The following is a 12,021-nucleotide window of genomic DNA, read 5'->3' on the forward strand; positions in this document are numbered from 1 at the left end:
TTACTTTTTTCTTTTTTTTTTGTAGGATAATAATTGTCTTTTTAACAAAGACTAAAACAAGTGACATCAGTAATTTTCTCTTTTTAGCTATTATGCTGGACATTGAATTCACCACATTTTATTCAGAAATGCATGGACATGGACAAATGCATGGATCACAAAATACTGAAAAGAACAAACAAAAAAAAAGATCATCACAAACTTGAAACACAGTATAAAAAAATGCATCACGGTTTTAGCTCTAGCTTTGTTTCCAACATCAACCATGTCAATACATGAAGCAAAGCATCTCTGTCATTCCCCAAATTGCAAGTGCAGATTACTGGGTTATCACAGTTACAAAAAGGTGTTTCATGACATTTACCTTTTGACACATGTAAAATATCTTTTGCATGTCATCTTCCATCCAATGATTACAGAAAGGAATATTTCACAGACAAACTGCATTTTTTTTTTTTGCCACAGTACATTACAAGTTTGCCAGAAATACAATGAAGATATGATGATATGACATTGATTTAGCTACAGTAATTCAGAGAAAACAAATACTGTATTTCAGTGCTCAAAGAAAAAGAAAAGATCCTGAGGATGAAGAGTAATAAACAGGTTATAATAAACATGTGCTCTTAAATCCTCCATACTGTCTCTATGTAAACACTGATATTGTTCAGCAAGTTTGTCATGTAGTTTGAGTAAAACGACTGACAAGCCATAGGTTAGACCAGTAGGGTGCAGTTTGGTGTTCATTATTCATTTTTTAAATTTCATTTATGGAAGAAAAAGCAGAACATGTGATGTGAAAACAATGAATCTGAATCTATATTCACTCTTCTTACAAATGACAATGGCACATGTGAAAAAGGCTTTGATTATCATCAAGTTACAATCTTGACTTGAGCAAGCAGATTCTGACATCGGGACCACACGTATTAGCCCTTGAAAATAAAATAGCAACTCCAACATGTGCATCCTCAATACAAACACAATACCTACAATATTAAACAGATCTTGTGTGTAAAGCATCAACTTGAGGGGGAAACTGCAAATTTTAACACTTTAAAACCAATATACAGTGACAAATATTACACCGGAACAATTTTATTATGGTTTCCAATTATCTAACAGTGCATATTGAATACTCACAGTACAATATGAAATATTCTATGTGTTAGTCAATAGCATTTCATTTTGGGGGAAATACTGATATTTTTAATATTGTAGAACCTATATACAGTGTCACTGATTACAGTATGTCGGGACAGTTTTATAATCCTCTTCCATTTCCATAGTTTGAGCAGTAAGTAACATACACTATAGCAGACCTACTGATTAATATGCAACTTTTTAAGTTGCACCAGCTTCTTTAGATACCATTTTTACTTTTGATATCACCAAATGTATCTAGAATTCAAGTTCATAAAGCCAAGATCATCAGTACAAACATGATTTGCAACCATTGTCATAAACCATCTTAAAAAAAAAAATAGTTCATGTGAGTTTGGAGCTGACCACAGGATTCTGTCCATACCAGTATAGTTTCTCCTCAATCCGTTTCTTCTTCCACTGGCAGAGTAAGAGCATGCGGAAGGTCTTCTGAAAAGTCTTGTTACACAGGGCGTAGCACATGGGATTGACAGTGCTGTTGACGTAGCACAGCCAGTAGCCCAGGTGCCAGAGGGAGAGGGGGATGCAGTCTGAGCAGAAGGTGGAAATCAGTACCATGATGTTATAAGGTGTCCATGTTAGGATGAAGGCAAGCAAGATAGCACTGAGAGTCTGAGCTGCCTTCCTCTCCTTGATCAACACCATCCTCTTTCTCTTGGTGATCTGGTTCTTCAGCGTGGCGTCTATGGGTTTAGATGTCGAGGAGGTGGATGGAACGCTCATGGACTCGGCTGAGGAAAACGTTGATGATGCCATTTTGGTGTCTCCATTTTTGCTCTGGTGCTCCACATGGGTGTCTTTGGCCATAGGTTTGAACTTGTAGGACACACACTTGCTGCTCCTCTGAGAGTTGCTTTTTGGTGGTGTCTGGAAGAAGCTGTCCTCGTCATAGCTGCTGAGCTGCTCGCTCTCACTGCCTACTCCGCTCTTGCCGGCTTCACAAGCCTGGTTCCTGAATGAAGGCTGGAAGCCTCCTGGGGACACAGGCCTCTCCTCATCTTCTGAGGAGGCATAACTATTGAAGGTGGTCAGTTGACCGGCTTTGGACCACTCGTCATTGGTGGTGGCTGCTGATTTGGCAGCATTGCTCCTGCTGGAAGACGACCAGGAGGCTTGATTCCTGTCATGCGAAGCCGATCTTAGTTTACAGCTAAAACAGGATCTGATAATGGTCTTCTGAGGCTGAGTGACCCCAGAGTCTGTGGCATAGTTAATCCCCTGGAGCTCAGCCAGATCCTTGGTCCTTTTCTCTGTCTCCTTGTAGATTCGACAGTAGAGGATTGTCATGACTGACACGGGGATATAAAAGGCTGCAATCGCTGTCCCAAAGGTTATTACTGGCTCAGAGAAAAACTGGATCTGGCATTGCCTCTCAGGGACAGTTCGTTTTCCTACAAAGTACTGCCAGCAGAGTATTGGTGGAGCCCACAGAATAAGTGACACCAGCCAGGCTAAACCTATCATAATCCCAGCTCGTTTGGGAGTCCGCTTGGCCCTGTAGGTCAGAGGCCTGGTGATGGAAAAATATCTGTCAAAACTGATCACCAACAGATTCATGACTGATGCATTACTAGCTACATAGTCTACTGCTAACCACAGGTCACAGGCGAGGTTTCCTAGGGCCCAGTAGCCCATCAGTATATAAGAGGTATACAGATTCATGGAGAAAACACCTATGATGAGGTCCGCAGCTGCCAGACTCAGCAGGTAGTAATTGTTCACTGTCTTTAGTTGGCTGTTGACTTTAAAGGAGAGCATTACCAGAACATTCCCCACAATTGTGATGAGGCTGACTATAGCTGACACAGTTGCAATGGTGATCACCTCCCAGAGACTGTGCGTCACTAGGTGGATATCCATTGTACTGGTATTTACAGTGGTGTTCAGCATGTTATCCCCTTCCATGGTCTTGTGGTTATTGGCATCCAACCATGACAAGTGTGTTTTGATTTGTCATCTTCATGAAGATCTTCTGGGAAGAAATGAAAGAAAAGGTCATACTTTAGTTCTGCAAAAAAAAAAAGAAGTTCAATTTATGACCATTAGATGGCATAACTTAAGTACTTGTAATGTAAATGTAAAACCTCTGCATGCCAAACGTCTCTTATAGATAATAACATTCTCTTCACTTTTAGTGAGTTATTTAGTTAGTTTAGTTAGTCTTTTTCTGTTGTTTGTCAATTGTATCAAATTAAAAGAAAAATTTCACACACTTCACAGAATAAGATCGAGCTCATGTGAGTATACCCATATGGAGCAGTTTAGGCAATCTCTGCAACCATCTGGCATATTTCAAAAATCCATGTCAATACATAATTTTGCTCCTTGCTGTAAATCTATGACATAATATTAATAGTGCATAAACTCAATTCATTAAGATGTTATGAATGATTTTGGTTCTTAAAGTCTGCTTGAATTGTCTGCTGATACCATGAGAGTTTTCATAGCCCCAAATAAACTGCATCAGATAGCATTTATCCTGGACTAAATCAATCCACCAATCACAAATGTCCTAAGTGTGTAAAAGAAGCATTTTTTTGTATGTATCTGCTTTGATTGATGTTTGCAGAAAGTCTCACAGGGTGGCGGTTCCCAGAAAAATGTTGCAACAACACTGAAAAGGTTCTTAGGCTTTGAGGGACTTAACACAGAGAAACAAGCACATTTGCTGCCACATCAACAGCTACAGGCAATTTCCAGTCTATCTGCAAGTTTTTGGACTGTAGGATAAAAAAAAGAATTGTGTGGTTTTCAGGTTATATTGAATATTCTTAAACCAGTTATTGAAATACAATCATCCTCCATAGCTGAGCATACAAGGTAGCTTATGTGAGTGATTCTATCTCCCGATCATAGATATATTGTAATGTAAGAAAAACACAGGCAAATCAAATTAAATAAATATTATTAATGAGAAATTACTTTTTCTTTGTTTCTTTGTTCTTTATCATTCAAATGTGGTAACATGATTTCGAAAATTGTATCCAAAAGTGTATTAGTGAAAACCATCCCTGATGAGGGGGTTAATACTATATGTCATAAAATTTGCAAAAAGTGTATAACATGACAAATGAAATCTGTGCCTAGCTTTGAGTTTGCTGAAACATCCAAACCTCTGCCTACCTTTCAAACTCACTGTCAGCCATGCATCAAATTGCTATTTCAGCAGTTTGTACCTCATTTCTAAGAGGTTTGCACTAAAATAGTCAAATAAGGAAAACATTTGCTCTGTGGAGAGTTTGTTTCCTGCAATACTCTACCTTCTCTGCGGCACTTTAGTCTATGAGATCATTCACAGAAACAGAGGGGCCTCTCTTTCAGATAACTTTTTGTTACCTGAACTGGCCCAGCACTGTCGAATGACCTGCATGATGGAAAAATGACCACAGTGTTTAAGCACTGTTGTTATGAATAACTAAGTCATAACCACATTGAGTGCAGAGGTACAACTATCAGACACTACTGACGGAGTAGTGTAGTCCCATATCACCCCCCCTTTACCAGTAGAGGGCAGTAAACGCCCTCCACATATGAAAGCTCATAACCTACATGGTCCTTCCACTGTCAGCTTGGAACAAGTGGTGTGTGTGCACATTTCATCCCTGGGTGCTGGACACTACAATTAATAGTGGATGAGGGGCTATCCCTGCCAACCTGGACCTGTGTTTTTGAAAAAAGCCCACAGGAAATTTCTATGGCTTGATGACTTTCACCTACAAATGCATGACTGTGCCATGTGATCTTGCTCTTGCCTTGAAGGTTCTTATTAAATGTATTGAAGCAGCATTAAATCAACTCAGTTTGAGAACATTTGCATATGCCAATGATTAAACCCTGTGGGGAAAACACAGATTTCTACCCATTCAGACTGAACAGTATTTGATTGTGAGGCTATGGTGAGTCGTACTTGTCCACAGTGTCTGTTGAGCTAATAATTGTTCCCTCCCTCATTCCAGCTTTGCAGAGAGGACACTCCTCTCTGAGGAAATACCTCAGCCAACTGGGCATCGGTATTTTCAGCCATGGCAATTGCTCTGCTTAAAATGAGGGAATTTCAGCACCGTGTTGCAGCCCAGCATCTGTGTCCTGTGTATGACCTTCCAAGCTCTAAAATTATATGGTTAGATTGTCCACCATCGTTGCTTCCTATTGATAATGACCAGTACACCCACAGAGTATAAATCCGTCATCAGGGAGGCACAGACTCCATGAGGCTCTCAGTGTGGAGCATCAATGAACTTAGGCACAGATCACCTCCACAGAGAAAATCCTCCATGTGCATAGTAACAATCGAACCAGTCTAATCCCTTGAAACATGTTCATGAAGAACCAAGGAAAGCAGTCAATTAATATATTAGCACATTTATAGGGGCCAATTAGCTCTCAAAGGTAATGTAATTCAGATCCTGGCTGACCAACCCTGACCGCTCCTAGTATCCATAGACCAGGAGTGTAGGTGGGCTCTGACAAAAATACTGCAATAGGAAAATTGTGGTACATATCAGGACATTGTAGCTTCAGAAAACTGAATGCAAGAAACTTAGCTTAATCCTCTCTTTGAGGCTGAGATATCAAACCAAGAACTTAAGGTTACTAAATGTAATACTGGCTTAAAGTTATTTCATTTTCCCAAATCCCACAGTGCAAGTTTTCAATAGTTTTATTAACCCAAAATGCCCAACCTACGGAAGGTTATTGTACTCTGAGCTCAAGTAAAGGGAAATCTCTTAAATGCTTTCTCAGTTGGAGAGTCAATTCATACCCACAATACAACGTTTTGGACATAATAACTAACTTGGACTTGAGCAATGACTTGCTCACTCACTGGCATTCTTTTGATGGTGCCAGATTAGCAGGAGTGCCAGTGGCCGCCCGAGGCCCACACAAATAAAATTCCAGTCACTGCGGGGGACCTCCTGCAGGACTTGGATTGTCCCTCATCTTGTTATATAATGGCGTTTCGCATCACATCACTCAAATCCCCACATGATTACACTGTTTACCATTAGGGGTGCCATGAATCTGTCCACAGAATTCCCTGCTATTTCCTGGTTTGCACAAACTTAGCCATTGTTTTTTTTTTTTCTTATTGAGTGTTTATTTTAGCATGTATCATTTATCACAATGAGGCAAAATAGCACTTTGGTTTCCAAAGCTAAGGTTTTCATTTTTCCACACAGAGAGAAGGAACGTTCTTACTAACTCAAAGCCTCAATAACAATTTTAGCCTCAGTAACAGCATTGCCAACTTTGGTCTTGACTGTCAACAACTACTGGAGGGACTGTCATGATTTGGTGCATATTTTCATGTCACCTTCAGAATAAATTGTACTAATTTTGGTTATAATCTCATTCCATAATCAGGTTAAGATTTTACATAGTTAATTAATGTGATTATCATCAACAAATACCTGCAAGAAATAACATTGCATGCAACATGCTAAACTAAGAAGGTGAACACGGTAAAGATCAGCATATTAGCCCTGTCATTGTGAGCATGTTAGCATGGTGACTTAAGTATTTAGCCCAAAGCACTGCTGTCTTTACAAAACTGCTTACATGCCCATCGGCTCTTTGGTTGTTTACCTCTTAGTAGCAGGGAATTAACACAGAAACATTTCAGGTGTTAGCCATTTGTCAGTGTGTTTATTCCCAATTAACAAGTGTCAGCATATTAAAACAGACTAAACTTAGATTTTTTCACAGCATCAAACATTTTTCCAGTTACCAATATTATTGTGGCTGTAGACTTTTAGCCTTGTTTACAGTGTAATTCCTAGTTTATGATGTTTTGTCTAATTTTACTCTCTGGCCACATTTACTCTGGGTAGGAATTCAGTATATCTGCTAGTGTAAAAGAGGTTTTATTGTTTAATTTTTCATAACAAAAGTGGATGGGGCTGAACCATCAGTGATTATGTATGATGCCACAAAAAGAATTAATTAATTATGACTGGGACAGTGTTTGAGAAACAAGGATATTCCTGAGTCATTGATGACTGTTGTATTGCTTATACCCACAAACTCAAGCACGCACACATACACACACACACACACACACACACACACACACACACACACACACACACACACACACACACACACAAACAACAGACTTGTTCTGCCTCTTGACCTCAAGAGGTAGAACAAGTCAAGCTTGCTAATAGCTTCTAAATCGAAGCAGGAAGCATTTTAATGGTACACTCAGAGCTCAGAGAGTGGGGTAAACATGGACTGCATCACTATAAATAGTGAATATGGTCTGTTCTGGACTGTTTTTGGCCTTTTTATGGATGCAGTTTGGTGTCAGATATGACGCACAGTGTGGAAGAGCTTTGTGACGCTGTCTGGTCAGAGGAAAAAAACATAGGATTTGAAAAACAAAGACACTACTGCAGAATTTCTGGTAGCATAGGGCCTGTATTTTACATAATGTATGTGAATAAAAATATAATACCCAGAGGTCATTACAGTGAATCAGTGCCAGATAGTGGTGCACAGAAATCTTGCTCTTATACCGATGCCAAGAAAACCAAGTCTTCCTTATTACATATGCATCCTTAGAGTATCAGACTGCTCACTGAAATATTGTGTGAGCACATTGTGCATAAGTAATGGTCATTGATCCAGTGATTAACAATGCCCAGTATGTGAGTGAGGACATACTAGGTAACACAAATCCGTCCTGAGCCTCCATACTGATTGCAGAGGCGGACATGTTGAACAGCGGCTTCCCGCGGGTCCTACTGGCACCTGGCCATCACTGCTCCTGTGCTGTAGCGCCATACACTGGCCCCCACCAGGCCTCCCAGTCATATGTAACCTTTTTCTACACTCTCCTGTGGCTGCAGCACAACTGCTCTGCACAGCAAAAACAAGAAAGCGAAAAGTGTGTGTGTGTGTGTGTGTGTGTGTGTGTGTGTGTGTGTGTGTGTGTGGCATTTGTGAAAGAAAGGGAAAGAAGATGAGAGAGACCAACAGAAGAATAAGAAAAGGAAGCACGAAGCAAAATAGAGGTGAGTCAAAGCAAAGAAGGTGAAGGACACCATGTGTGTCTGCGTGGTGAGTATGTATGATGTGCAAATCAGCCCAGAGCTCTTTGGCACAATGGTTCGTGCATGCTGTAGTCAATCCACTGAACCATGGTTAAGACTCCTGTATACGTGGTGATCTGGAAGAGGACCTAAGAAATGCTCGAATCATTCTGTGTATCAGGCATCGGATAAGGATTATAAATGTTCACATTAAGAGCTGCTCCAAAACATGCAACCTGAAATATTTATCAGTGTGTTAGTGTTGGTCGCCAAAGATAGAATACAGCCATTACAGGCTGAATCTGACATCTGACTTCATATATATATCTATATATATAGATATATATATAAAGTCAGATGTGGGAAAAGATGAGAGCATCTCTGAGGATGTCTGTTTTTTAACGTAAACACACTTTCTTTTTTATTCAGAGCCTAACATTTCTCTCCCCTGTGATTTTAAATCAACCTTCAATCTCTCCGCTGTGATGAGAAATGATGAATATGATCATTAGATGAATATTATTATCTGCTTATGGACACCACAGTGGTTTTGGCAGCTGCTGAAGGGAATTAAATGATAACACTTGAAGCCTCTAGGAGTTCTATTTTATGAGCAACTACCACATTTCATTAATGCCCCATCATTTGGATAATGATCTGGCTATAAACTCATTTGTGTGAAGAGCTCTCTAAATATGAGTCTTTGTCTGTTGCTGCTTGTGCGTCTAGATTGTCTGTCATTTGTTCCCAATTCGTAACACGCCGGTTTTCTTTGGGCTGATGTTACATTTATCTGCAAAGAAACAAAAACGGTTGTTTAACTAACCTCCATGCTGTTTAAATATTAATTTTCAATGAATGGTGGAAGCATATTCTAAGTTGAGGGGACATGCAAAACCACTCAAAAACAAATTGTCAATAAAACATATCTGTGTGTCTCCCTCTCAAGTTATCATATCAGTGTGTCAATATGCTTAGAATTAAGCTTGCTGTTATATTTAATATTAGAGCAAAATGAGACCAGTTCTGATGCCAGCTGGACAATTCCCCCCCCACCCCAAAAAATGCAGTTTATTTAAAGAACAACTGCTGCGGAAGAGAGGTAAAGTGATCTACAATCCAGTCACAATTTGTCCAAACCTACCAAACCATAACTGTTTTTTAGCAGCTGTTTCCAGGATTTCTTCAAGACTACCAGCATCTTTCTACATTTATTGTAACACCTCACAAGATCTGCAGGGACTGGGTGGACTCGTTAAAATCACGCTTCACTGCTTAATCCTCCCCTGTTTTGTCATTTCCACTTAATCAAAAAAAAACTTGTGGGAAAGACTTGTGCTTTAGCCTTTGAAGAAAAATATTGATTGTTTTTTTGGGGGGGAGAGGAATAAAATTATGAATTCCAAATTTTAGACCCATGCAGCTGAAATTTCAAGGATAGTCTAGAAGTCTAAAAGGAGATAGAAGGAGAAGAGACGTGGTGTGGAAGAAACTGGATGGTATTTATTTTAACACACATTTTTTCAAGTTATTCATCAGTAAATAGTAAGCTTTAAAATGTGCCTGATATATGACTAAATAAATACATTCAATCTAATTATAGCACATTTCTATACACCAAGTCTTCCAGAAGAACAGATGCACACACACCTTTCCAGGAGCGCATCCTCAGATGCTTTCATTAAAGTAAAAGGCTACATTAAAAATACATGCTCAGACCTCTCAGACATGCACTTGTGCACACATGATGCTATTTCCCCTTAAATCCAGGTCATACCTTCGTGCATTAATAAAAGTCATCAGTCGTGATTCTCTGCAGACTGTGAGTCAAAGTCATTGATGTAAAGAAAACAAAAAGACATATACTCACAGTTGAGTTTCATCACATCTCAGGGTCTGCTGTTTAAGGGCAGATGGTGTCCCCTGGTGAGAGCAAAGTTCATGGTTAATCCTTTTGTTTTGCCTGGGAAGCCTTCGGGTCAAGTGTGGCACTGAGGAACAGGATCACAACACAGTTGGAGAGAGGATTGAGGTGGTTGAGAAATCCTGCTGACTTGACCCTCGCATGCCAGAGGGGTTCGGGGTGTGTGTGTGTGTGTGTGTGTGTGTGTGTGTGTGTGTGTGTGTGTGTGTGTGTGTGTGTGTGTGTGAGCACAGGCAGAGGAGAAAGAGGATGAAGAGCAGGAGGAGGGTGGAGACCAGGAGGCGTCGGTCATCCCTGCTCAAGAGGCGCAGAATCCAGCATCAACTCCCCATCAGCCATCCGTAACAGCCACCGTGTTTCCAGATGAGAAAAGTATCCTCAAGTTGCAGAGCATCCCTCCTCAGTCATTCATAAATGAGTAGAATCTGCTCAGGAACCAAAGAAAAAAACTTTTCCTCCCAGACTGAGCTGAGCTAACTGTGCCGCCTCTGAGTTAAGTTGAAGCAGAATGTCACAGAGAGGCTGCCTGACGCCTGAGCCAAGTCACTGCCACTGCCACACTGCTGCCGCTGCTGCTGCTGCCTCTGCTTCCGTTGCATCTACTCTGGCTGACAGACACAGATGTAGCTGACGTTAGCTAGCTGGGAGGAGAAATTCCCATAGGGCTGAATGGTTCATCATGTTTCGGGACAGTGAGCATGCAGCTCAGACCACAGAGTGTAAGAGAAAGAGAGAGAGAGAGAGGGAGAGGGAGGAAGGGGGGGGGGGGTGTCCGAGTTGGCTCCAAGGGGTTTCATTTTTGAAGGTGTCGGGGTGGGAGGGAGAGTGTGGGAGTGAGTGTGTGCGGAGGTGGTGGAGAGGGTGGTGTTTAGTCAGACAAGTCAAGCCAAACCCTGTCTTTGTGCTGGGCTGCATGTTGGTGTCACACAAACCATTAATTACCTCCATTGGCATGTCTTTTGTGTGTCTTTTACAGAAGAGCGAGAAGAGACGGTGACCCTCGTTATCACCAGTCCCGGCTCTGTCAGTGTTTGAACAACACTGAGGAAACATTAAAGCAGTGTGGCTATCAGCAATCTATGATCTGCACAGCATAGAACACCACTGCTGCCTTTGTGCTCACATGGGAGAGCACTGACATGGCTGGGCCAGATAAGCAGACAACTGAAGTGACAGATGTTTCTCACTAGGACCTTTGTGTGTGTGTGTGTGTGTGTGTGTGTGTGTGTGTGTGTGTACAGCGTGCGTGTCATTGTGCTGATTGGGGAATTATTTGCTGGCATTAGGCAACTGTCCTGAATGGGTGTAAAGTCCTTATATGTTTTAATCTGGATGATGGGGGCTGATCTGTGCCATGAGCTCCCATCAAATCACCAGAGAGATACACTAATAAATCCAGCTGCTGCCAACATAGTACTCTGTATTGTAGAATATACTGAAGGTATTTTCCCGCCATGTAATTTATGGCGATGTCTCATATTCACAAGGTCACAGGAAAAAACTGGCTGTTTATCTGGTGTTTATTCATCTCAGAGAATGATCAAATTACCCTCAGTTTCTATAAGCTCTGGATGTACAGTGAGTATATTTGCTTTATTGTATAGTATATTAAAGTGATTTCCAGCCTGAGCGTCGGGATGCCCCCAAGGAACTGCAGGATGAATCTGATGATAGCTCGTATTTCAACCACTGCATGAGAATCCTATTTTACTTTAAAGGGTCGTAGGCCAAAAAACATCTGGGAAATGCTTGATTTATTAAACACTAACTTGCTTGTGAACTACCTGGAATCGAGTGAATAAAAAAGTCAAATTTTTTGTATTTTTATAGCAAGTTTCTAGATCAGATGTCACAAACTGTTTCACAATAAAGGGACAAAAAAGAAAAAATACTGACAAA

General features: G+C 40.7%; 1 protein-coding gene across 1 annotated transcript; it reads right to left on the reverse strand.

The window, feature by feature from the left end:
* Positions 1-102: 102 nt before the first annotated feature.
* Positions 103-10,707, reverse strand: chrm5a (cholinergic receptor, muscarinic 5a). The gene is made up of 2 exons (XM_023417184.2): positions 10,069-10,707; positions 103-3,136 (listed from the first exon to the last, which is right to left on the reverse strand). Exon 2 carries the CDS (start codon positions 3,067-3,069, stop codon positions 1,489-1,491), a length of 1,581 nt encoding a protein of 526 aa, XP_023272952.1. The 5' UTR covers positions 3,070-3,136; positions 10,069-10,707; the 3' UTR covers positions 103-1,488.
* Between the last annotated feature and the right edge of the window lie 1,314 nt (positions 10,708-12,021).

The sequence above is a fragment of the Seriola lalandi genome, unplaced genomic scaffold (genome assembly GCF_002814215.2).
Source record: "Seriola lalandi dorsalis isolate HSWRI2012SDOR001 ecotype SW California unplaced genomic scaffold, Sedor1 jcf7180002054573, whole genome shotgun sequence".
NCBI classification, from domain to species: Eukaryota; Metazoa; Chordata; class Actinopteri; order Carangiformes; family Carangidae; genus Seriola; species Seriola lalandi.

Coding starts and splice junctions, on each gene's coding strand:
- chrm5a (XM_023417184.2), bottom strand. CDS start 3,069: ATGGAAGGGGATAACATGCTGAACACCACTGTAAATACCAGTACAATG.